The sequence below is a fragment of the Panthera pardus genome, unplaced genomic scaffold (assembly GCF_024362965.1).
Source record: "Panthera pardus isolate Hobbes unplaced genomic scaffold, ASM2436296v1 HiC_scaffold_27, whole genome shotgun sequence".
NCBI classification, from domain to species: domain Eukaryota; kingdom Metazoa; phylum Chordata; class Mammalia; order Carnivora; family Felidae; genus Panthera; species Panthera pardus.
In genome coordinates, this window is record NW_026526843.1 from 33,570,380 (window position 1) to 33,596,757 (window position 26,378).

General features: G+C 40.4%; 1 protein-coding gene across 2 annotated transcripts in view; it reads right to left on the minus strand.

The window, feature by feature from the left end:
- Nucleotides 1–293: 293 nt before the first annotated feature.
- HTR2C (5-hydroxytryptamine receptor 2C) overlaps nucleotides 294–26,378 on the minus strand; it is a 288,932-nt gene continuing 262,847 nt past the window's right edge. The window contains exon 6 of one of the 2 annotated variants that reach the window (XM_019426891.2): nucleotides 294–1,891. In XM_019426891.2, coding sequence (XP_019282436.1) covers nucleotides 1,065–1,891 — 827 coding nt within the window. In that variant the 3' untranslated portion in view covers nucleotides 294–1,064. The remainder of the gene's footprint in view (nucleotides 1,892–26,378) is intronic. The other variant, XM_019426892.2, reaches the window with a different exon arrangement.

Consider the following 26,378-nt stretch of genomic DNA (forward strand, 5'->3'; position numbering starts at 1 on the left):
GGTCACCTATGCTCTTCCTGCGCAAGTTTTACTCAAAAATGGACTGCTAAATTGGGTCCTATAGACAGAGGTACCATAATTATGAAAATACTTTAATAAGGCTCAAAATGCAAATTTCACTTTGTGTGTAGCACACGAATTTCCAGGATTCGGAGATCAAAACCCAATCGACGTTGAATCCTGGATTGGGAAATAACTCTGGGATCTCATTCCCCAGTTTCATCACAGAATTAGGTATTTACTAGGGACCAGAATGAAGACGCTAATTCCAGTTTGCTTGGCATTGTAATCAGAATTTGAACATTGTCCTTGAGAAGTGAAAAGCTATTGGTGTATATATCTCGTATCAGCCTTCCACTTCCGTAGTCCTGGTCATCCAGCTGCTATGTTAAAAGACCACTATGGGGACGGACATTGCAGTAAAATACCAACACGACATTCTGACAATGTCAAATTTTGCCCCTGTATGTGACAACGAGGCTAAGTTCTACCTTTGACGTCGCGAATAGGTGTGATAAGGTCATCAGAAGGCAGAACCTATCTTACTACGTTGATGTGTGTAGATGAGCAGAGCAAGAGTTTAAAGCGTATATTTACTGTTAACCCGGGAAAAGAGTCCAGCGAATTGTCAATTTTGGTGTGGCTGAAGTGTAACCACTGTCCCCGGTACATCATTCTGGTCTCACGCAAACGCCACCTGAGATGAACATCGACATTTCCTTATGCACAAAAGTAAGTGGGCGAGAGAGAGACAGAGAGAGGGGGGCGGGGGAAGGAGGGAAGGAAAGAGGGAGGGAAAGAAGAAACATCAACGTTTTACGCATCGAATAATCAAAATAAGTTATTCTCCATCTGTTATAAGCAGTAAATATAGAACCCTAAATCTCACTATTGTACGCATGATTGTAAAGTTGCAAAGCTATATACAAAAACGCTTTTTTTTTTTTTTTTTAAATCGGACGACGATATTTACATTAGGTATGACCGACAGAAGAATTAGAGAACCTTTTCCTACGTTGGCAGCTTTCCCGCAGGAAAGGCCTCTGCCGCTTCCGCACTGCTAATCACACACTGCTGATCCTTTCACTAATCACATTGGAGGAGTTAACCGGCAGCTCCAAGTTCTCTACCTGCATCTCTATACCGGGCTCCCGATCATCCGCTTTCTTAACCACCGGTTCGTTGGTGTGCCGGTAAATGTTAACGTTAAGCTCCCTCCCAGACAAAGCAGTGGCCGCGACCCTCGGGATCTGTCTGACCGGAGGCTTCTTCTCTGCCTTATAATTGCAGCGCAAATAGTTAGAGAAAGCCCTTCGGTAAATTTTGTTGAAAAGCGTGTACACCAGAGGATTAATGCCCGAACACACATAGCCAATCCAGACAAACACATTCAGAAGCTTCTCCATGAGCTTCTGATTACAGGCCTTCCCACACAGAACCGACAGAATATTGGTGATGAAGAACGGGCACCACATGACCAGAAACACAAAGAAAACAATGCCAAGGACTTTCGACGCTTTCCGTTCGTTGTTGATGGCTTGCATGGTGCCCCGGGGACGGCGCTCTTTCTTCTTCCTGCGGCGCGGGTTCGGGTCCTGGTTGGGGTTGGGAGCGCTCTCTTCCTCGGGGGGGTTCCTCTTGCAGCACTTGAGACAGTCCAGGCTTATTCCGGGCGGTTCCTCGACGTGGCCGTGCAGTAACATCAGGGCTTGGCGGCGGAGGACGTGGATCGTCAGGCAATACGTAATCACCATGATCGTCAACGGGATGAAGAAGGCGACGAAGGACCCGATAAGGACGAAGTTTGGGTCGTTCAGCACGCAGGTCGTGTTGTTGACGAACACTTTCTCTTCGTCTCTCAGTCCGATCACTGGGATAGGAACTGATACCCCTGGAGGAACAGAAGAAGAAGGGAAGGTCTTGTTACAGGGCACTGAAGAGCTGCGCGGGTTTGTACAGCCGCAGACATCCATCCAATCGCACTTTGCCGGAGAAAATTCCGAGCTGATTCTTTGTTGAAAGCTATTCATGGTCTGAGTTGATAGGCACGTGAAAGAGAAGCAGGCGGGCCTCAGGAAATGGCAGCTTCTCTCCTGTGGGGAATGCCTTCCCCCCACATTTCTGTGCGGGAGGCAAGGAATTACCATTGTTGCTTGTGTGTAAGAGTGCATCGTGTCTGCTTCCTTTCATTTCCAGCTCCCAGAACTGCGCTGGCGCACAGAGGGCACTCAACAATCGTTGAGTGGATGGATGCGTTACTTCTATACTCAATGTCATTGATAAATTCAGAGGTTCGTGTTGTTGGCATGTCATCTTCCGCATGCAATAAAAATGATGGGCATACCGCCTACGACACTCATCACAGCCTATCAGGGTTGGCCGGGCTGAGTTTGAGATGAGCTCTTTTTAAAAATGTTTACTTAGTTAGTTTTGAGAGAGAAAGCAGGGGAGGGGCCGAGGCAGAAAGACAGAGAGAATCTCAAGCAGGCTCCGTGCTGCCAGCGCAGAGCCCGATGAGGGGCTTGAACCCACCAACGGTGAGACCATGGCTTGAGCCAAAATGGAGAGTTGGATGCTTAACCGACGGAGCCAGCGAGGCCCCCCCTGTGTTTGAGATGAATTTTTAGCTCACTCCCGCCTTTCCTGAGGAAAGAGGGTAAGAAGAGGAAATTTTAGGTGTGAGTCCTGTGGAGCCAGAGCCTGGGGAGCTCTGGTTCATAGAGATGCAGAGAACAGGATAGCACTCAGCCGTGCTGCCGGGACGAGATCGGACCGCTATGCACGAATGATCTATATGCAGAAACTGAGAGGGCTCTCTTTTCAGCAAGAGTTTCTGTGAGTCGCTGGGCATAAGCAGCATCATTTCAAGGGCCAGAGGCAGAGTAAAATGCAGAATTGGGAGAGACGCAGTAGTCTCATTTCTGTCTAGAATTTCGAGCATTTTTTTTTGTTTGTTTTTTAAGAATACTGAGAGGTAGCCCTTGTAGGTAAGCAGCTCCATGAATAAACAGGCTCAGGGGTAGGAAACATCAACAAGGAGGTGGGAGTGGAAGGGGATCTTGTGCCTCCGTCTAAGGGAAAAGCTTGGAAATTTTCAGAAATCTCTCTGGTAGATCTTGAAGAGATCCTGCATCGATAAGTAGGGATAACTTGCACATGAAGTTCAAGGGTTTTTTGTTTTTTTAAATATTTATTTATTTCTGAGAAAGAGAGAGAGAGAGAGAGAGAGCAAGCAGGGTAGGGGCACAGGGAGACGGAGACACAGAATTCGAAGCAGGCTCCAGGCTCTGAGCTGTCAGCACAGAGCCCGATGCGGGGCTTGAACTCACCGACTGTGACATCATGACCTGAGCCTAAGTCGGAGGCTTAATCGACTGAGCCACCCAGGTGCCCCTGAAGTTCAAGTTTTAATGTTAATTTATTCTCTCTCGTGTCCCCCCAGGACATTGAAGCCTGGGAAAAGTCAGATTGCACTTTTAGGAACCTATCTGAGATTATTATTAGGCATCCCAGGCTGGTAGATATTCACATTATGAGCTGTGAGGGGAGACAGAAGTGCACTCCCGGAGATTGTTGCTGGCTTTACGGAACACATACAGAACTGTGACCGATCTGAAAACCGAAAATCCCTTGGTACAAGCTGTCCTAACAGCCTGCACCGGGTGGAGACTTTTGGCTGGATGACCAAAAGTGAAAAATGGTCAGCGGCTCTATGCTAGAGCCCCCCGAGGACGTTGACTGGTGTTCACTCTCTGGGAAGACACGAAGAAGAGAGAGCACTTGGAAAGTGATCTGTCTGCCCTCTTCCTGAGATGCAGAATTTCTGAAATGACTGGCCTTTTGTTTCCCCAGAGAAAGAGACCAAGTGATGGTGTGAGAAGCAGTAATAGATGTGACGAGGCTCTTTGTCACCAAGTTTGATGAAATGCATGGAGGAATTTCAACAGGCATTTGGGACTACAGACTCCACGAGAGAACCACACAGGTTACATTTCTGGAGTTACGGAAAGGCAGGTACGCAGGTTGCCAGCTCTTAACGTTGGAACCTTTATTCGGACACTCATAACTAAGAAGGGAGTCTTTAGAAAGAGGGTAGATCAAGTGTGCCCGAAGGAAGTCAGTAGTGGCTTATCTTCGATGAAATGTTTTAGCGAAGGGTTAGGTCGCAGGAAGTTTTCTGGAGTTAGAGAAGTGAATAGGGAAGTAAGAAAAAAAAGGGAAAGACTTCTTCAAAACATAATTTACAAGAGAAAAAACTAGAGGTTGAACCTGCAGATTAAGACAGTCTTAGAATACCTATCAAGCAATTACGATATGTGGCCCTTCTTGGAATCTCGATGCCAACAAACTTTGAAAAGCGTTCATGGCCCAGCTGGAAATTTTGAACCATGACTGGCCTTTCCATGATATGAAATCATTACTGTTCATTAATCTTTCAGAGAGATGTTGGTACGGTGGCTATGTCGAAAAAAAAGTTCTTGTATTTTTAGACATGCATACTGAAATATTTATGAAGTATTGGGATGTCTGGAGTTTATTTCAAAATAATATGGAAGGGAAATGGAGACAGGAGTGAAACCAGACAGTCCATAAATTGATAAATTTGGGAGCTGGATGATGAACACATGAGTCTTTCTTATATAATTCTACCTACTTTTGCAATCTTGAAAGCCTCCATGACAAAAGTTTAGTAATATTTTAAAAGTTAAGAAGAGAAAAAGAAGACATAAAGGCCCTTTCTGAAGCAGGCAGTGAAGTCGCCATTAGATCCCAGATCATAAAGTTCTCCAAGACTTACTGGCCACCGCTAGGCTTGGAAGTGATTACTTCTAGAGCAAAAGACTCGGGGTCCCGAGTACAAACACTCACCACTTTGATATAACTGTAAGAAAGAAGGCCCTTTTCTGACCAAGTGCTGGGAGGGGAAAACTCATATTTTCTTAGGATCCTATAGCAAGACCAGAGGGGGTTTGGGGAACTGCTCCCCTTCCAACCTCTCCCCTCTCACACCCCTTTCCCCCAGCATCTTGGGAACTACAGCTTGAGGCTAGAGACTTGATCTAGGGAATTCACATTCACTCTGGAGGAATCCTGATAAGGGCTGAGAAACCTACACTCAGGAAACAAATGCTGGAGTGGTGATTCAACTCCCTACAGGAAAGGCTGCACAATCTTCTAGAGACACGTGAAGTCTCTGGGGGAGGGCCTTACACACTGACCATGGGATCAGAGCCCAGCTCTGCAGCGGGATTAGTGTGGTTGTTAAAAGATTTATTCACTTTCACAAGGGACTCTGGGCTCTCAAAATAGGCCTGTGTCAAAGGATAGCAAAAGACGGATTCCAGATGAGCTGAAGCTGTGATTGGATATGTAAGTCCAGTTTTTTCCGTGGCATCTATTTGTGTAATGTCATGTACATGGAGTAAAGAATGATTCTAAAGCTGCCTTTTCTTGAGTCTGTCTTATGTTCCAGGCCCTGAGCCATGCAGATCACTGATATTATACATGTAAACTGTATTATCTCAATTTGGTGAAAGACTCTGTAATACAGATACTTTTTTGGTAAAGTAGCTTAACCGCTTTACCAAATTTATGCCATTATTAATTTTCTTTTTCTTTCTTTCTTTTTTTAAAGCAACCATGAATGCAGTCAACAAAACAAGAAGAAACTCAAGGTTTTTTTGATGATATCTGGAAATCATAAATAATAGCAACAAACGAAGCAGCATTAATAACAATACATATTGCACAGATTATCTTATTCCATACTTAAAAAAAAACCTAAAGATACGTGTCAGCGGTTCTCAAAGTGTGGTTCAAGGACCTTGGGGGCCTCTGAGATTCTTTAAGAGGGTTTGCTAGGTTTCCTTTTTCCAGCTCTTTGTCTTTAAAACTGCGTTTTCTTCATAAACTTTAATCCAAGCAAAGCATCACAAGTTGAATGCAGCTACGTGTATGAGAATTCAACTGTCTTTCCATAAAACTAAACACGGGAGAGATGTTCAAAACTGCAAAAGATAGTTTTCATCAAAATGTTACTTAACGTTAACATTACCAGGGTTCATTCTTGTTATTTAAAGGGAAATCGTTCATAAATAGTTTAAACATCTCTCAGGTTTAATTGCAAATACAGCAAGTATCAGTAGATATAATCCATATAAACAAAAGCTTTTTGGGATCTTCAATTATTCTAAAGAGTACAAAGTGGTCCTGATACCACTGAGTTGGAGAACTGCTGTTCTGTGTTAATAGCTGAAGTTACTTAAACCCTGGAGAGTTAAGTTCAGCAAATGTGTAAAGTCTTTCTCATACTTTAAATTTGTCCATCAGTAGAAATTCAGGGGATCGTATAATGTCAGGTAAATATAAACAATATCGATAATAGCAATGAACTTCATGCACTATCTTATTCATTCTTGCAAAAATTCTGAAAGGCACATGTTATTTGGTGAAGTTAACTTCAGAAAAATTAAGTGATTTTAGTAAGTATAATTGGAGCAGTCTCTGATATTTTTATTTCTAAAACCTTTCAGTTGGCCAAGGAGAGAGACTGCTTCCGATTTGTCACACACCAAGTCAAGTATTTTATGAGTATTGTATACTTTCATGTGTTACCTTACTCTGTGCAGGCAAAAACATAGAAAGAAGGAATTATTAACGAGAGGCAAGGAATCTTTCTGAAATTAACTTCAATGAATCTTTATCAATCTTCTTTAGAATTCTAGAAACAACAAAGATAAATTATCACGCATGTTCTGCTGAAAATGTCAAGTACTACTCCAACCAATCAGCTGGCAAATATTTTGCATGCATTATCTCATTTAGCTCTCAAGACACTCTGAAAAAATGATTATTATTTATTAAGCTTACTGAATCTCAGAGAGACAAGAATACTTTCCGTAAACATATAGGGTCTTAGCACTTTAAAAACGTTGAATTCGGAAACAGTTATAGTTCAAGTCTTTATTAAAAATATCATTACTGCTACTAACTACTCTTATCATTTACTGAGTACTCACTGACTCTCGTGTTTTAGCTGCATCACATACTTTTCATGCATTATCTCATTCCAACCTCATAAAAGCCATAAAATAACTTGGTAAGATCATTTACTTCAAATAAGGCAAGTAAATTCAGAAAATGTGTAAACATGTTCACACTGTTTTGCAAAGCCTCGAATTCAAGCAACACAGATCAATTCTCTTCGAACTATCAGGTAATAATACCATATGCCAATGATTCTTAGATGCACAATTTCTTTCAGATTTTAACGTGTTTGAAAGCATGATGCGTCTTACAACTGATAGTCTCTTACAATTACCGTCAGCCGGTCAGTCATCGCTATGTAGTCGTCAATGCAAGTACGTTCACATGTGTGAATCTGGTCTGAAAAACTTCTTTTAAGCTCTTCTGGTAAGATCAAAATTATCAGGAGCACAATTTGCAAAATGGGTATCAGCAGCATGGTGGTAATTTAGTGTGACTGAAGAATTATGTCAAAGCAGGCAAAGGGATGGAATGTTCTGAAGAAGGTATCAGCAGAGTCAAATGCCCCAGAGAAGTCTAGAACTTAAAACATTGCCTCTGTCTTTGAAAATGATTGTCAAACCTAAAAAGAGGGGCGCCCGAGTGGCTCAGTCCATGAAGCATTCGATTCTTGATTTCGGCTCAGGTGACGATCTCACAGTTCATGAGATCAAGCCCTGTGTCCCTGCGTCCGGCTCTGCACTGACAGCATGGAGCCTGCTTGGGAATCTCTCTCTCTGTCCCTCCCCTGCTCCCTTGCTCTCTCTCAAAATAGACATACATTTAAAAACAAAAACATGGGAATGCAAGCTGGTGCAGCCACTCTGGAAAACAGTATGGAGGTTCTTCAAAAAAACTAAAACTAGAACTACCCTACGACCCAGCAATTGCACTACTAGGCATTTATCCAAGGGATTCAGGTGTGCTGTTTCAAAGGGACACATGCACCCCCATGTTTATAGCAGCACTATCGACAACAGCCAAAGTATGGAAAGAGCCCAAATGCCCATCAATGGATGAATGGATAAAGAAGAGGTGGTGTATATACACAACAGAGTATTACTCGGCAATCAAAAAGAATGAAATCTTGCCATTTGCAACTACGTGGATGGAACTGGAGGGTATTATGCTAAGTGAAATTAGTCAGAGAAAGACAAAAATCATATGACTTCACTCATATGAGGACTTTAAGAGACAAAACAAATGAACATAAATAAGGGAAACAAAAATAATATAAAAACAGGGAGGGGGACAAAACAGAAGAGATTCTTAAATATGGAGAACATAGGGTTACTGGAAGGGTTGTGGGTGGGGGGGATGAGCTAAATGGGTAAGGGGCATTGAGGAATCTGCTCCTGAAATCACTGTTGCACTATATGCTAACTAACTTGGATGTAAATTGAAAAAAAATAAATTAAAGAAAAAAAAAAGAAAATGAGGAGGTCCCTGATGATTATAGAGACAACAATTATAGTGGAATAGTGAAAACAGATAAATAATGAATGGTGATACAAAAGAGGGGAGAGAGTTTATAGAATGAATTTCCTGGAACAAATTAGCCAACACCAAAATGAAAACATTCTTATAAACTGGAGGGCTATGGTCAGTAATTCAACTTCTTATTAAACTCAAAGGCAATCTCAGAGGCATCTATTTTCATGAGCTGTTCTTCATGGAAAGGAATTTTTTCGAGGACACTTGGGAGGATCACACAACGTCATGCTGACATGAGTGGTCCCTTGCCTTGTGGAGTAATGAGTCTCATGCACATGGGAGTTGATAGCGTGCTGTGGTACGTACATCACTATGAGGTCCGTGCAGTGAGAATGGTAAGAAATTCAGAGTCAGGTTCGGAGTCGATGTTGAACTTCAAGGGTTTTTTAGCTTTGAGAAGAGTAGGGACAGGGGCACGTGTGAATAAAGGTTAAGGATCGCAAAAGTAGGGGCAAGGAGAACGGGAATGACTTTGAGGGAAGTTTAACTAAAGGAGGAAGACTGTAGCAGGAAAGCAAGAGAAGACAGGCCAGGAGCCTGAGGAACGAGAGGAATGTTCAGGGCTTGTGAGATACACGTGGATGAGAACGTGTGGAGAGGTGGGTGAGGAAGGTCTTAGGATTTAACTGCAACATGGCTGAGGGCATGAGGAAGTGAAATCGAAGATAGCACTGAAATAGGACCGCATTACTACCAAGAGATAGCAGAATGTGCCATCACAAAATATGCCTCTTTGGCGTACGGATCATTTCGAGTTGATTATTTTGAGACGTCACAAACACAGAAGAAGCTCTGAAAAAGTAGAAGTTATCCGTGCTCATGGATTGGAAGAATAAATATTGTCAAAATGTCAATACTACCCAAAGCTATCTACACATTCAGTGCAATCCCAATCAAAATTGCACCAGCATTCTTCTCGAAACTAGAACAAGCAATTCTAAAATTCATATGGAACGACAAAAGGCTCCGAATAGCCAAAGTCATTTTGAAGAAGACCAAAGCAGGAGGCATCACAATCCCAGACTTTAGCCTCTACTACAAAGCTGTCATCATCAAGACAGCATGGTATTGGCACAAGAACAGACACATAGACCAATGGAATAGAATAGAAACGCCAGAACTAGACCCACAAACGTATGGCCAACTAATCTTTGACAAAGCAGGAAAGAACATCCAATGGAAAAAAGACAGTCTCTTTAACAAATGGTGCTGGGAGAACTGGACAGCAACATGCAGAAGGTTGAAACTAGACCACTTTCTCACACCATTCACAAAAATAAACTCAAAATGGATAAAGGACCTGAATGTGAGACAGGAAACCATCAAAACCCTAGCGGAGAAAGCAGGAAAAGATCTCTCTGACCTCAGCCATAGCAATCTCTTACTTGACACATCCCCAAAGGCAAGGGAATTAAAAGCAAAAGTGAACTACTGGGACCTTATGAAGATAAGCTTCTGTGCAGCAAAGGAAACAACCAACAAAACTAAAAGGCAGCCAACGGAATGGGAAAAGATATTTGCAAATGACATATCGGACAAAGGGCTAGTATCCAAAATCTGTAACGAGCTCACCAAACTCCACACCCCAAAAACAAATAACCCAGTGAAGAAATGGGCAGAAAACATGAATAGACACTTCTCTAAAGAAGACATCCAGATGGCCAACAGGCACATGAAAAGATGCTCAATGTCGCTCCTCATCAGGGAAATACAAATCAAAACCACACTCAGATATCACCTCACGCCAGTCAGAGTGGCCAAAATGAACAAATCAGGAGACTATAGATGCTGGCGAGGATGTGGAGAAACGGGAACCCTCTTGCACTGTTGGTGGGAATGCAAATTGGTGCAGCCACTCTGGAAAACAGTGTGGAGGTTCCTCAAAAAATTAAAAATAGACCTACCCTATGACCCAGCAATAGCACTGCTGGGAATTTACCCAAGGGATACAGGAGTACTGATGCATAGGGGCACTTGTACCCCAATGTTTCTAGCAGCACTCTCAACAATAGCTAAATAATGGAAAGAGCCTAAATGTCCATCAACTGATGAATGGATAAAGAAATTGTGGTTTATGTACACAATGGAGTACTACATGGCAATGAGAAAGAACGAAATATGGCCCTTTGTAGCAACATGGATGGAACTGGAGAGTGTGATGCTAAGTGAAATAAGCCATACAGAGAAAGACAGATACCATATGTTTTCACTCTTATGTGGGTGAAAGTCTCACTCTTATGTGGGACTTAACAGAAGTCCATGGGGGAGGGGAAGGAAAAAAAAAGGAGGTTAGAGTGGGAGAGAGCCAAAGCATAAGAGACTCTTAAAAACTGAGAACAAACTGAGGGTTGATGGGGGGTGAGAGGGAGGGGAGGGTGGGGGATGGGTATTGAGGAGGGCACCTTTTGGGATGAGCACTGGGTGTTGTATGGAAACCAATTTGACAATAAATTTCATATATTGAAAAAAAAAAAGAAAAATTAGAAGTTACCCTTTTGTTAGAGAAACTTGCATTCGTAAAGGAAATCTGCCCATCTAAGCTCCTTCCTCTGTGCACCAGGAAGAGCAGGATGACTAAATCATTTGAAAACACTAAGCCTATATTTCAAGTCCAATAATGTGCTTACATTGTTAGGGGTGAAAGCCAGCAAAGTGGAAGAACTTACGGATACGAAAAAGAAAAGTAACAGGTGATGGAGTAAGGTCCTTGAGGAGGCAGAGTCAGAAACAACTGGAAGAGTTACACTAGGAATTAAAAATGCCTGTTACTTTCTATTGGAAGAGATGATAGTATGAGTGGGTGGTAGAAACGATCAAGGCCTACCTGAAAAGGGGAAAGAGGAATAACTAGAAAGAAGAAATAACTGATCGATGGCAAAAGAGCCGAGTTGTTAACTTGATGTACAAAATGATTTAAGTGGATATTTGTTGATTCTGTGAAGCCATAAGACATAAGGAGCGTGAATGTAGTTAGATGAATGGAGATAGTAAGGTTTTCTTAACAAGACAATAAGTAAAACACTCTTCTGTGTTGCCGGGAAAATATTTAGGAGGGAGAGTTTGGAGACTCAGGAGAAAAAGACAATGGGCAATGGAACAAGGGTCTGAGAACCTGAGAATAAACGGACTGCCGGGTCCCGAGGCTGAAAGTGAACGCTTGGGTAGAAGGGGGCCTCAGGTCTCTTGTAACGGGTAAGAAAGTTATTATTATGCAAAGGAAAGAAGAGAGTCTAAACTAAGGGAGAAGTAGGAAGGATTAAGCGAAATAAACCAATTTTGTGATATTTAGGAAGTTCCATCAATAAGACATGGTGATTGATCGGATAGGGTATGTGAGGGAGAGGAAAGAGTCAACAAACAATGGCAGGTTTCTGGTTTGTGTCCTCAGGTGGGTGGGGTTGCCACTAAGCATAGGACCATAGGTGAAGGAGCAAGATTGTGGCAGGGAAGGTAGTGGACTCTGGATTGTGTCAGGTTCAAAGCCCGCATTGAGGATCAGTATGAAATTCTATGTGAATATAGGTGTTTAGAACTCAGGAGACAGGTGTGAGCTGGGGACAGGACTTTTCTTATACGGGGAAATTATAAGGTCGTGATCTTTTAAGAACTGTTGTGGAAAGAGAAGGAGGGTCAGAAAAGAATCTAGGGCAAGGGTTCTAAACCTTTTTGTAACTATAGACCTCCTCTCAGAATAATGTGTTTTTCAAAATATGACTTATTGTCAGAGTAATGTTTTTGAATGGATAAAACAACACAGGGGATTGCAAAGGAAACAAAATTCGTTGGACGTTCTGCTATCAAACATTAAAGCTAAACTTCAGAGACGGCAATATATGTGCTTTCTGATTAACACGTTAAATATCAAGGTGTAGTTATGGATCAAAGAGCTACTGAAATTTTGAGATAGGGACCAGTGTTTACCATATGTTCAGATATTTGCCAGAGGTGAATGTGATTTTCAATTATCTGTGAGTCCTATTGATGATAATAATATAGATACTGCAAATTACCCCTTCTGGTTTGTTGCCTACATTTGTAATTGGAGTAAGTCCCCAATTTCCGTTATAGGTTAGTCAAAATAAAGATGTTAACCTTTTGCGACATCAAAATTTACACATTCCCAGTCACAGTCATGATGTAGTAGCTGGTATCAGAATCAGATTTAACTTCTTGCTATAAGAAACTATAAAAAATGCTAGGAAAAAGACTCTCATTTTCTAATAATGGTGGGGTAGTTTATAGAAGACCAGCACTCGTGGTAATAACAATCATAAAGTGCGAACAAAATTTACAAAAACCCCAACATTTGAAGGTACATGAGAGTGAGCAAAACGCATGTAGAAATTACAGGGGAAGCAGCTATTGAATGAGGGAGACATATTGTTTGAGCTCCAAATTTGTATGTTTCTCCCCCTGAGGGCATTCTCCAGCCTGGAGGTTAGATCTCAGAGGGAAACTTGCAGTGGAATTGAACTGGGGAGTCAGAGAACAGGCCAAGATCTGCCAGAACAGCTGGGGTTTGAAAAGGGCAGTCAGAGAAAAGGACAAAGCCACGGGGAAGAGGGGGCTTACGATTTCAATACAATGTTCCCTCCCGTTGCTTTATGACACTTGAATCCTTTGTGTGTGAGATTCCAAGGAGCCTATGGAGCAAGCAACATTTGAAAGCATGAAAGTATTTAATAAGGATTTCTACGGTTGTCTATGGCAGAGAAAACAAAGTTGGGAGTTGGCATCACACCATTAGAAAAGCTTAGTAAAGACCTCGCCCTTTCTCTTATACTCAGGAGGAACATGCCTTAGGGGAAAAAGCATTTCATAGGACTAAAGGATTTGCCCGAGGAATAAAAATTAGAGCTTTTAAAACCCTGAGCCTACCATAAAAAACCAAAAACAGTGCTTCTGTAAGAGTATATTTATAACATGACTAGATATACAAAAGAGACAGAAAAATGGGACCCATAATAAAGAGGAATAAACAGAAAAATGCGACCCACTATATTGAGGAAACTGGGTACATAGAAACAGATCCCCACAGGATCCAGATATTGGAATTGACAGACAAAATCTTTCACAGATAAATATGGTAATAATTTATCAGAAAAGATAGACATGTGGTGGTAGAGATGGGAATTTCAGGATAGATGTGGAAACTAAAGAAAAGAAATCCTGCATTAAAAAAAAATCACTATTTAAAATTAAGAAAATTTGATGGATGGGATTTGTAGTAGAAACAAGGGTCAATGAACCTCAAGAAGGTCAATACGTATCATCTAAATTTAACCACGATGAAAAAAGATTTTTAATTTTTTTTAACGTTTATTTCTTTTCGAGACAGAGAGAGACAGAGCATGAACGGGGGAGGGTCAGAGAGAGGGAGACACAGAATCTGAAACAGGCTCCAGGCTCTGAGCTGTCAGCACAGAGCCTGACGCGGGGCTCGAACTCACGGACCGCGAGATCACGACCTGAGCAGAAGTCGGCCGCTTCACCGACTGAGCCACCCAGGCACCCCTGAAAAAAGATTTTTTTTAAAAATTGGACTTAGGTTTCCAGCCATGGCAGAGTTCTTGGTAGTACACAAACAACCATAAAACTGGACAGAAAATATATATGAGACTATTGTTTTTAGGCATTTAGAAATAATGTGTGTAGGACTGTGTTTTTTAAGATAAGAGAAACACATGAGGTAAGTCCTATATTCACCTTCTTTGTCTGGAGATAATTTCTTGACTGTGTCACAGGGAAGGGAACCCCAAGTAGGGATTGGCTGTCTTGTTTAACTAAGGAAGCAGAGATCAGAGTTCAGGACTGTCAAAACACCTGGAATTTCTCAGGCGAGGTATAAGAGAAGAGACATCTATGCAGAAGGGGAGACCAAGAAGTATTTGTAAGCATACGCTCCAGGTACACGGTTGAGAGCTAGGTCACACACACACAGGTGAAATTCCATGAGGCCCAGCAGTGAGTGGCAATGATGAGGACAAATATACTCGAGGTCACACAGTCTTAGAAATTGGAGTCCGGCCCAACTGCCGGAAGCCAAGCTATCCAACCAGCCTGATGACAGGGCCTGGGCGGTGGACAGATCGGGACTGCATGGGAGGCCCACCGAAAGTGAAGCTTCTTGTACTCCTGCTTTTATGTAATTTGGCCTTAGCGTTGGTCAGGGCAGCGCCCCCTACCAATGAAAGTACCTGGGGAATTTGTCGATTGGGGAGTTGCCCACGACAGCCCCCCCGGGGAAAGAACCACTGGGGAAAGAAATAAGATTCAGCAGGGAAATCATGCAGCCCTACATCCAGCCCTTGCCACCCCCTATAAAGACTCCTCTACCTAAGGGAAGGATAGCCCCATATATTTCCCAGCCAAGGAGGGGGATAAATGGGTTCGAAATCCCCACTCCGGCAACAAAAGAGTGTATCTATGGATACAAGTTACTCCAACCCCTAGGCCCACTTGGCCCCCAGGAGGCATTCCAGATGATAACTGGACCTCGTGGGTTAAGGTACAGAATGGTTCATTAGTTCCTGGGTATACATTGTCTCTCTGGGAACAAGTAAGGCGTGGGTTCCCAGGGCCCTCTTGGCTCCCTCCCGGGACGCCAGACCAAAGCGAATACTTTTGTTCCTTGTACCGCAAATGGTTCAAAGGAACAATTAAGAAGTCACGTCCCTGTAAACATTCCACTTGAGGTGTTGAGAGCTAGATGACCTTGAAAGGGCAGGAGGGAACGTTACAAGAAAATAACTATGTTGTCCCTTAATGGGTGACTACACAAAGGAACATTTTTAGAATTAGGTAATGCCCGAAAACATAGATGACGCACGCTATAAGGAATTTGCTAACAAATATAATGCCACGCCTGCCACAATAAAGCGGCCAGTCTAACACGCTGCTGTTGTCTGGGTCCATTTGTCATTTTTGCCGACGCCGTTCATCCTTCGGGAGCCCCTGGACCCACTGGGGCTGGACCCCGGCACCCAACCAGAATGAACAGACCCCATTACCTCATCACTAACATCTTGAGGATTCAACAGAAACAAAACAAAGAACATACTTAGGAGTAAGGGTCATGTCCTTAAAAGATGCCCCATAATAAAACCTAAAACCAAACCTCAGTAGGATCAGGAAGAACAGAAGGAAATTTATAGCATGCCAGCCTGACATTCAATACTCTTTTAGAAGAAAACAATGCCTTCTAGACTCTTTGTAATGCATCATCTACAGTGCCCTTCATAAAGTGAAATATAGATAAGAAGAAGTAGGAAATTACATTAATCACAAAAAAGGCAATCAATAAAAACAGACTTCCTATACCACCTACTGTTGGAATGATCAGATAAGAATTTGCAGCTACTGTTATGAAAAGAAGATGTTGAAGGACTTAAAGCCAAATATGGCCCTCATTAGTAAAGAGATGCTGAGTCTTGGCAGAGACGTGTCAATTATAAAAAAGAATGGAATGGCAGTTTGGGAACTATGAGGTAAAATATATGAATGAAAATTAAACTGGACAATTTTATAGATGATTGGAGATGGCAGAAGAAAGGAACTACAAACTTAAAGACACTCAAAAAAAATTAATTGGAAGAAGTCGGGTGGGGGGGCTAAGTAGTAGGAGAACCCTAGGCTGCCTCATCCCTCTAACACAGCTACATAACTACTAAGTCATTCTGAATACCCAAGAAACTGACAGAACAAACTGCACAACCACAAGGAGAGAAGAGACCACATCAAGGAAGGTAGGAAGTGTGGAGACGTGGTTTGGGGGAGAAACGGATCATGGATGCTGTGGAGGGGAGGGAGCCATGGTCGCAGAGAAAGGCAAGAGAGAGAGAAGTACATAGGGATATGCACAAAGAGAACACTTCCCAAAGCCATTGGCTGGGAAAATGGAGGGGCTGATTTTCATAAATTTTTACAGCCAATAGGATTCAGAGACTGGAGTTTTAGAGGTGATGGGGTTGGCCAGGATAGAGTGCTGAGGGCACTGCCCTGCTCCCGGAGAGAAGGCAGGCCGGCAACCCTGGGGTAGATGGTGTGATCTGAGGATTGCCTAAGGGGCACGGAGAGAGGCTGTTCACTCTTCTTGGAGAGCATCTGTGAGAGGTGGTGTTTGCAGAGATACCGCTCCAGGAATAAAGGAGCTGGTGGGAGCCATTTCCATCCTCTGCCCCTCAGCATAGGTGCGGGCACACTGGCTGAGGGCAGCTAGCCCGGATGCTGGTTGTTTAGCCAGCTTCCTCCAAACCCCATGCCCCTTGCACTCTGGTGTGACTACTCTTTTTAGTCACACCCGCATCCATCCCAGTGTGGCAAGACCCTCCCCTAGAAGACCAGCACATCCCTAAAGTTTGGAGTTTTAAAAGTCAGTCGGTTTGGCTGGGAGAGAGCCTAAAGAGCACAGTGCTGTTCCAGGCAGGCAAGCAACTCAGAGGCAGACCGCTTGAAAAAAGCCATCTGAAAAACACCTAGGATACATGGGGGGCAATTATTTGCTCTTCCGGGAGTAGTTTCCTAAGAGCAGCAGGCACAGAGACCCCTCTCTGGGGAGAAAGAAGCTGGCTGGTACCACCTCCCTCCCCTGCCTGTCAGCATAAACCAACTTCAGTAAATAGCACAGTGTCAACGCTGGCTGCCTAATCTGCTTGTGCCGAGTCCGCCCCACCCCCCATGCTCTGCATATACTCAGGCAAGTGTGCCTAAGGACCATCTAAGCAGGCCCCTTCCCCAGAAGATCAGCAGAAAGCCCCATACGCACCATGTCTTCTGACCATAGAGTTCTGCAAGGCTTCAGTTCTAGTGGAAGTAGCATCGGGTCTCATTTAACAAACAGATCAGATCACACCTGGTAAAAACTTGCCACACTCTGGCCAAGGTCCAAATACTGCCCACTGCAAGCAAGGAAAGCCTCTGCAGATGACTGACATGAGAGATAGAGCAGCCAAAACATAGCAGCAGAGTGCATGCAGTACACATCAGAGAACGTTCCTGAAGTGCCAGGCCCTGGACACTATATGATCTCTTCTTCATAAAACCATTACTCTCAGAAGCAGGAAACACGAGAGGCTTTTCTAACACAGAGAAGACAGAGACTTAGACAAAATACCAAGACTGAAGAATTCATTCCAAAAGAAAGAACAAAAAAACAGGTCATGGCTAGAGATCTAATCAAAACAGATATAAATAATATGCCTGATGGAGAATTTAAAGCAACAATCATAAGGATACTAGCTGGGCTTGAGAAAACCGTGGAAGACATCAGGGAGACTCTTGCCACAAAGATAAAAGAGTTAAAAAACAATCAGTCAGGAATGAAAAATACCATAACTGAGATTCAAAACCAACTGAATGTAATGACCACAAGGATGGAAGAACCAGAGGAACAAATAAGTGATATAAAAGATAGAATAATGGGAAATAACAAAGCTGAACAAAAGTGAGAAAGAAAAATTATGGATCATGAGAATACACTTAAGGAACTCATAGACTCCATTGAGCATAATAACATTCGTATCATGGGAGTCCCAGAAGAAGAAGAGAGAAAAGAGGGCAACAGGTTAATTTGAGGGAATAATAGCTGAACACTTTCTTAGTCTGCGGAAGGCAACAGATATCCAAACCCAAAAGGAACAGAGAACTCATATCAAGCTCAACAAAAATAGGCCAATACCAAGACATATTGTAGTTAAATTTGCAAAATATAGTGATGAAGAAAAAATCCTAAAGGCAGCAAGACAAAAGATGTCCCTAACTTACAAGGGAAGACCCATAAGGCTAGCTGAGGATCTCTCCACAGAAACTTGGCAATGCAGAAGGAAGTGGCATGATATATTCAGTGTGCAGAATGGGAAAAATTTACAGCCAAGAATACTCTATCCAGCAAGTCTATCAATCAGAATAGGAGAGATAAAAGGTTTCTCAGACAAACAAAAGCTAAAGGAGGTTGTGACCTCTAAACCACACTTGCAAGAAATATTAAAAAGGACTCTTTGAGTGGGAAAGAAAGACCAAAAGTGACAAAGACTAGAAAGGAACAGAGAAAATCTCCAGAAATAACCATGAAACAAGCAATAAAATGGCACTAAATACATATCTATCAATAATCACTCTGAATGTAAATGGACTAAACAATCCAATCAAAAGACATAGGGTGTCAGAACATATATAAACATAAGACCCATCTATGTGCTGCCTATGGGAGACTCATTTTGATGTAAAGGCATTTGAAGATAGAAAGTGGGGGGATGGAGAGACTTTTACGATGCAAATGGATGCCAAAAGAAAGTCAATACTTATATCAGAAAACCTGGATTTTAAACCAAAGACTGTAACAAGAGATAAAGAAGGGCACTATATCACAATAAAGTTGTCTATCCAACAACAAGATCTAACAATTGTAAATATTTATGCCTCCAACAGGAAAGCACCCAAATACATAAAGCAATAACAAACATAAAGAAGCGAATCGATAATAATACAATAATAGTAGGGAGCCACCTGAGTGGCTCAGTCAGTTGAGCCTCTGACTCTTAATTTTGACTCAGGTCATGATTTCATGGTTCATGAGATTGAGCCCAGTGTTGGGCTCTGCACTGACAGCATGGGGCCTATTTTGGAATTCTACCTCTCCCTCTCTCTCTGCCCTTCCCCAGCTCTTTCTCTGTTTCTCAAAATAAATAAATAGACACTTAAAAATAATAGTAGGGAACTTTAACACCCTACTTACAACAATGAACAGATCATCTAAGCAGAAAACCAATGAGGAAACAATGGCTTTCAATGACCCACTGGACCAGATGGATTTAACATATATATTCAGAGCATTTCATCCTAAAGCAGCATAATACACATTCTTTGCAAGTGCACAAGGAACATTCTTCAGAGTAGATCACATACTAGGTCAGAAATCAGACCTCAACAAGTACAAAAGATTGAGATCATACCATACATCTTTTCTGACCACAACACTATGAAACTTGAAGTCAATCACAAGAAAAAACTTGGAAAGACTGCAATACATGGAAGTTAAACAACATACTATTAAAGAATGAATAGGTTAACCAGGAAATCAAGGAAGAAATAAAAACATACATGGAAACAAATGAAAATAAAAATGTGACTGTCCAAACACCTTTGAGATGAGGCAAAAGTGGTCACAAGAGGAAAGTATATAGTAGTACAGGCCTACGTCAAGAAGTAAGAAAAATCTCAAATGAACAACCTAACTTTATACCTAAAGGAGGTAGAAAAAGAACAACAAATGAAGGCTAAAGCCAGCAGAAGGGAAATAATAAAGATTAGAGCAGAAATACATGATACAGAAACTAAAAGATACAGTAGAACGGATCCATGAAACCAGGAATGAGATTTTTAAAAAAAATTAATACAATTGATAAACCGCTTGATACACTTATCAAAAAGAAAAAAGAAAGGACTCAAATAAATAAAACCACAAAATAAAGAGAGATCACAACCAACATCACAGAAATACAGACAATTATGAGAGTATTTTAAAAAATTATATGCCAACAAATTGGACAATTTGCATAAATTCCTAAAAACATGAGAGAGTGAGTGCACACCGCCCCCCACCCGGTTGTCAGCAGGCTGGATCCCACTGTGAGATCATGACCTGAGCCAAAATCAAGAATTGGATGCTTAACTGACTGAGCCACCCAGGCACCCCAGCTGTAGCAACTTCTTACTAGATATGTCTCCTGAGGCAAGGGGAACTAAAGCAAAAATAAACTATTGGGACTTCATCAAAATAAGAAGCTTATCAACAAAACTAAAAGGCAACCTATGGAATGGGATAAGATATTTGCATATGACATATGTGATAAAAGGTTAGTATCCAAAATATATAAAAATTCATAAAACTCAACACCCAAAAATCAAATAATCCGGTTCAAAAATGGGCGGAAGACTTGAATATACAGTTTTCCAAGGAAGACATAGAGATGGCTAGCAGATACACGAAAAGATGCTACACATCACTCATCATCAGGGAAATACAAATCAAAACCACAGTTGAGATACCACGTCTCACCAGTCAGAATGGCTAAAATTAACAACACAGAAAACAACAGATGTTGGTCAAGATTGAGAGAAAGGGGAACCCTCTTACATTGTTGGTGAGCATGCAAATTGGTGCGTTCACTCTGGAAAACAGTATGGAGGTTCCTCAAAAGTTAAAAACAGAACGACCCTACTATCCAACAATTGCACTACTAGGTATTTACCCAAAGGATACAAAAATAATGATTCAAAGAGATACATGCACCTGATGCTTGTAGCAACATTATCGACAAAAGCCAAGTTATGGAAAGAGCACAAATGTCCATTGACTGATGAGTGGATAAAGAAGTTTTATATATATATATATATATATATATATATATATATATGGAATGGAATATTACTCAGCCATAAAAAATAAATAAAATCTTGTCTTTTTCAATGATGTGTATGGAGCCAGAGAGGAGGAGTATGCTAAGTGAAATAAGTCAGTCAGAGAAACACAAACACCATATGATTTCATTCATATGTGGAATTCAAGAAACAAAACAGAGAACATAGGGGGAAGAAAAGAGAGGCAAACCAGGAAACAGACTTAACTATAGAGAACAAACTGAGGGAGGTGGGCGGGGGAAGGGTTAAATAGATGATGGGTATTTAAGAGGGCACTTGTGATGAGCACTGGGTGTTGTATGTAAGTGATGAATTACTAAATCCTACATCTGAAATTGATATTACGGTATACGTTAACTAACTGGAATTTAAAAAGTTGAAAAATTAATTGGAAGAACAAAGAAAAAAGATTTTTAAAAAATTAAGAGTTTCAGGGATCTATGAAACAATATAAAGCGTCTTAACACATGTAATTAGAGTCTCAGAAGAAGAGGGGAAATAATGGGGCAGGAAAATATTTGAAAAGATAATGGTAAAAATTTTCCTAATTTGGTGACAAGTCTTAATCTATAGATCTGTGCAACTCAACAAGCTCTTAAGAGAATAAATTCAAAGGAAACAAATCATAACAATATTATAAACAAACTCATTATAAACAATATAAATAATTAAAGGCAAGAGAAAAATGACACATTTCATAAAGAGGATTAATACGGAAATGTCCAAGGACTTCACATCAGATATGATAGAGGACAGACGATAATAAAACTGTCCTTAAATAGAACAAAGTAAAAGCAAAATAAATCCACACGTGTCAACCCAGAATTTTATGAGGGTAAAATTAAGACGTCTTCAGATAAACTAAAGCTGAGAGAATTTAACAGTAGATCTTCACTAAAAGAAATGCTAAAGAAATGTCTTTAGGCTGATGGAAATGATACCAGGTGGAAATTCAGATGTACTAGAGCATAAACTAAATCTCAATAATTTCCAAAGACTGAAATATCCTATAATACGTTTTCCGACAACATCAGAATTAAATTAGAAATCAGTAACAATAAGATATTGAGAAAACACCTCAGCTAATTGGAAACCACACTATAAATGCCTAAATTGTTCAGAGGCCAAGAAAGAAATCACAAGGAAATATGGTAAAACATTTGGATGAATATGTTGCAAACACAGCATATAAAATCTGTGGATATTGCAAAAGCAATGTCAGAGGGAATTTTAGCCACAGTGTCTATATTAGAAAAAAATAAAGGGTTAAAATCAGTGATCTCAGTTTCCACAATAAGAAATTTTAAAAAAGAAGAAAGTACATCCTACATAGAAGGAAAGAAATCATAAAGACAAGAGCAAAAATCAATGAAAGAAAACACAAAAAGTAGAGAAAACTGGCAAAGTAAAAGTTGATTCTTTGCAAAGTTTCATAAAATTGATAAATCTCTAACAAGACGCATCAAGAAAAGGCAGATAGAAAGGAGAGAACACCAATTTCCAATATCAAGAATGAAAGAGAGGGTATCACTACATAACTTACAGACATTAAAAAATAGATACTATGACCAGTTATGATCGGCTTTATGATCTACTGTTTTATGTACAACGTAAGAATCAATAGTACAAGTCTATACTCACCAATATATGTGTAATTGTTTCCATATGGTTTATTTCTAAATATGGTATAACCCCACCACATATTGTGATCATTTTTCTTTTGAGTTATTACTTAAAATAATAAGACAATAAGAGAATGTATTTCCAGAGCCCCATAGGCTGTTGATGCTCTGTTGATTTTTTTTAATTTTAGATGGAGAGAGTGGGGGGAGAGAGGGGCAGAGAGAGAGAGAGAGAGAGAGAGAGAGAGAGAGAATATCTCAAGCAGGCTCCATGCTTAGCATGGAGCCCAACTCGGGGCTTGATCCCACCGCCCTGGGATCATGACCTGAGCCAAAATCAAAAGTTGAACGCTCAACTGACTGAGACTTCCAGGTGCCCTGATGCTTTGTTGATTTTTAACATAAATTTATGTATTGAGTATAATTTACTGGTGCACAAAAATAGACTTCAATTATACATTTACATGAGGTCTTACAAATGTTTGCATCAGTGTAATTATCACCCAATTAAAAAAATAGAACATTTTCAACATTGCAGATAGTTTTCTCATGTCCCTTTCTTTTAAAAAAAATTTTTTTTAACGTTTATTTGTTTCTGAGACAGAGAGAGACAGAGCATGAACGGGGGAGGGTCAGAGAGAGGGAGACACAGAATCTGAAACAGGCTCCAGGCTCTGAGCTGTCAGCACAGAGCCCGACGCGGGGCTCGAACTCACGGACCGTGAGATCATGACCTGAGCTAAAGTCGGCCGCTTAACTGACTGAGCCACCCAGGCACCCCTCTCATGTCCCTTTCTAGTCAATGTCTTTGAGCTCAGAAAATGACTCTTTGGTATCTATCAATATAGATGAGTTTTACTGTTCTAGAACTTCACAGAAAAGGAATTATATAAGATCTATGCTTGCATATTTGGCTGCTTTTTGGTCATTCTAGTGGCTATCAAGTCACCCTTATTTTTGGTTGTATCATTAGTTCTTATTGTAAATATCATTCCTTTGCAAGGATTTTTGCTTATACTTTCACATGATGATGGACATTTGGGTTATTTCCAGTATTGGACTATTATGAATGAAGTAGCTCTGATTATTTGAGCATAAATTTTTTGTGTGTGCATGGGCATATATTTTCATATCACATATAAATATAAACAACGGAATGATAAGGCAGATGTACGTTTCACTTTTAAAAGAAATTGCCAAAATACCATTTTACACTCCCATCAGCAAATTATGAAGTCTCAGTTGCTACTAATTCTGTTAGTATTTTCAATTTTGGTCATTCTAGTGGGTGAGAAGCTATTTCTCATTGTGGTTTTATTTATTTATTTATTTATTTTTTTAACGTTTTATTTATTTTTGAGACAGAGAGAGACAGAGCATGAACGGGGGAGGGGCAGAGAGAGAGGGAGACACAGAATCGGAAGCAGGCTCCAGGCTCTGAGCCATCATCCCAGAGCCCGACGCGGGGCTTGAACTCACAGACCGCGAGATCGTGACCTGAGCTGAAGTCGGACGCTTACCCAACTGAGCCACCCAGGTGCCCCTCATTGTGGTTTTAAAGTTGCATAGCCCTTATGGTACTGAGTATTGTTTCATGGACTTATTGCCACTTGGATACATTCTTATTCTTTTGTAAGTTTATTTATTTATTTTTGAGAGAGAGAGAGAATGGGAGAGAGAGAGAGAGTGCAAGCAGGGCAGAGAGAGAGAGAGAGAGAGAGAGAGAGAGAGAGAATCGCAAGCAGGCTCCACGCTGTTAGCATGGAGCCCCGTGTGTGGCTCGATCTCATGAACTGCGAGATCATGACCTGAGCCAAAATCAAGAGTTCAAACGGTTAACTGAATGTGCCACTCAGGTGCCCCTGGATACATTTTTCTATAAAATGTCCACGATTTTACCTAGTTTTAATTGAGTTGTTTGTCTTAGCACTAGTTAATGGCAAGAGCTCTTTATATATTTATGGTAAAAGTTTTTGTTTTTTGTTTTTTTGTTTTTTTTGTCAGAAATGTCTTGTCAATATTTGCTCTGAGACTGTGGCTTATTTCTTTTATTTCCTTAACAGTGTCATTCAAAGAGCAGTTTTTATTTATGAGCAACTTCACCTTGTCAACTTTTAAATTTCATTGTTAATGTAATTTGTTTTCTATTTTTAAAATATTGGCCTAGGTTGCCTGAGTGGCTCAGTCGGTGAAGCAACTGACTTCGACTCAGGTCATGATCTCACGGCTCGTGAGTTCGAGCCCCGCATCGGGCTCTGTGCTGGCAGCTCAGAGCCTGGAGCCTGCTTCGGATTCTGGGTCTCCCTCTCTCTGTGCCCTTCCTCTGCTCATGCTCTGACTCTCTCTTTCTGAAAAATAAACATCATTTAAAAATAAAAATAAAATAAATTAAAAATTAAATTACATTAAATTAAATATAGGCCGATGCCAAGGTTATGAAGATATTTTCCTACAATTTATCTGTAATAATTTTAACCTTAGATTTTACATTTAGGTCTATAATCCAATTTAAAGTAATTTTGTATATCATGTGAGGTAGATATCAAGGTTAGTATCTTTTCATATCAATATGCACATGACTCTCAGGACATTTGTTTGAAAAACTATTTTCCCTATTTAATTATCTTGACACATTTTTTGAAAATCATTTGATAGTATATGTGTGAGTATATGTATAAATTATTTTGTAATTGCATTGATTCATTTCCTATTTTTTTGCCAGTAACCACTCTCTTGATTACTTTAGCTTTATAGTAAGCCTTCAAATCAGATAGTGTAAGTGCTCCTACTTTACTTGTCTTTTTTGAAGTTATTTTGATTAGCCTAAGTGGTTTGCATTTCTATTTAAATTTTGGAATCAGCTTGCTGTTTGTGTAAATAATAGATGTGGTTATTTTGGGGGTTGCTATGAGTCCATAGATTAATCTGGGTTATATTTTAAGTTTCAAGAACATGCAATATTTCTCCATTTAATTAGCCAACTTTAATTTATCTATGCAATATTTTGAAGGTTGTAGTACAGAGGGTTTTCACATCTTTTAAGGGTACCATATTTTTGACAATATTATAGATGTAAACTATTAAATGTTTCAATTGTTTGTTTTTAGCATATGGAAATATAATTTATTTTTGTATGTTATATTGATCTGATATCCTGCTTCCTTGCTAAGTTACTTATTGATATTAGTAAAGTTTTCTTTTATAGATTCTTTGAGCGTTTCCACATAAATCGTTATCTTCAAGTAAAAGTGTTCACTATTTTTCATTCTTTTTACCTTTATTTATTTAAATTTGCCTTATTTAACTGGCTATGAACGAAAGTGAATCAAAATGGTAAGAAATAAAAAAATTGAAATTGCTCTTTATCTACCAAAGTAATTAAATTAATATTTTAAAACTTTTCCACAACTATATTGAGATCCAAATGGCTTCATCAGTGAATTCTGTCAAACAATTAAGAGGGAAACATCATGAAATTTACATGAATGGTTTCAGAAAATGGAAAAGGAAGGAATGCCCCTGACTGAGTTTTGGGGGCCAGCATAACCCCGATATGAAAATCTGATTAGGACTTTAGCAGATAGGACATTCAGTATATACATAGATGCGGAATTTCTCAAAAATATCTCAATCTGCATATAAACTCTGCCCTAATTCCTGACTGATTTTTAAACTACACAGGAACAGAAGAAATATTGGAGAAACACACTAAAAAGAAGTTGCTGGAAGCCAAGAAAACAGCAGAGACACGAGATGCTGCACAATGTGGGGGACACAGGTTTTGTAGTTTAAGTCCAGGAAGGTAACTGCTTACTAAAA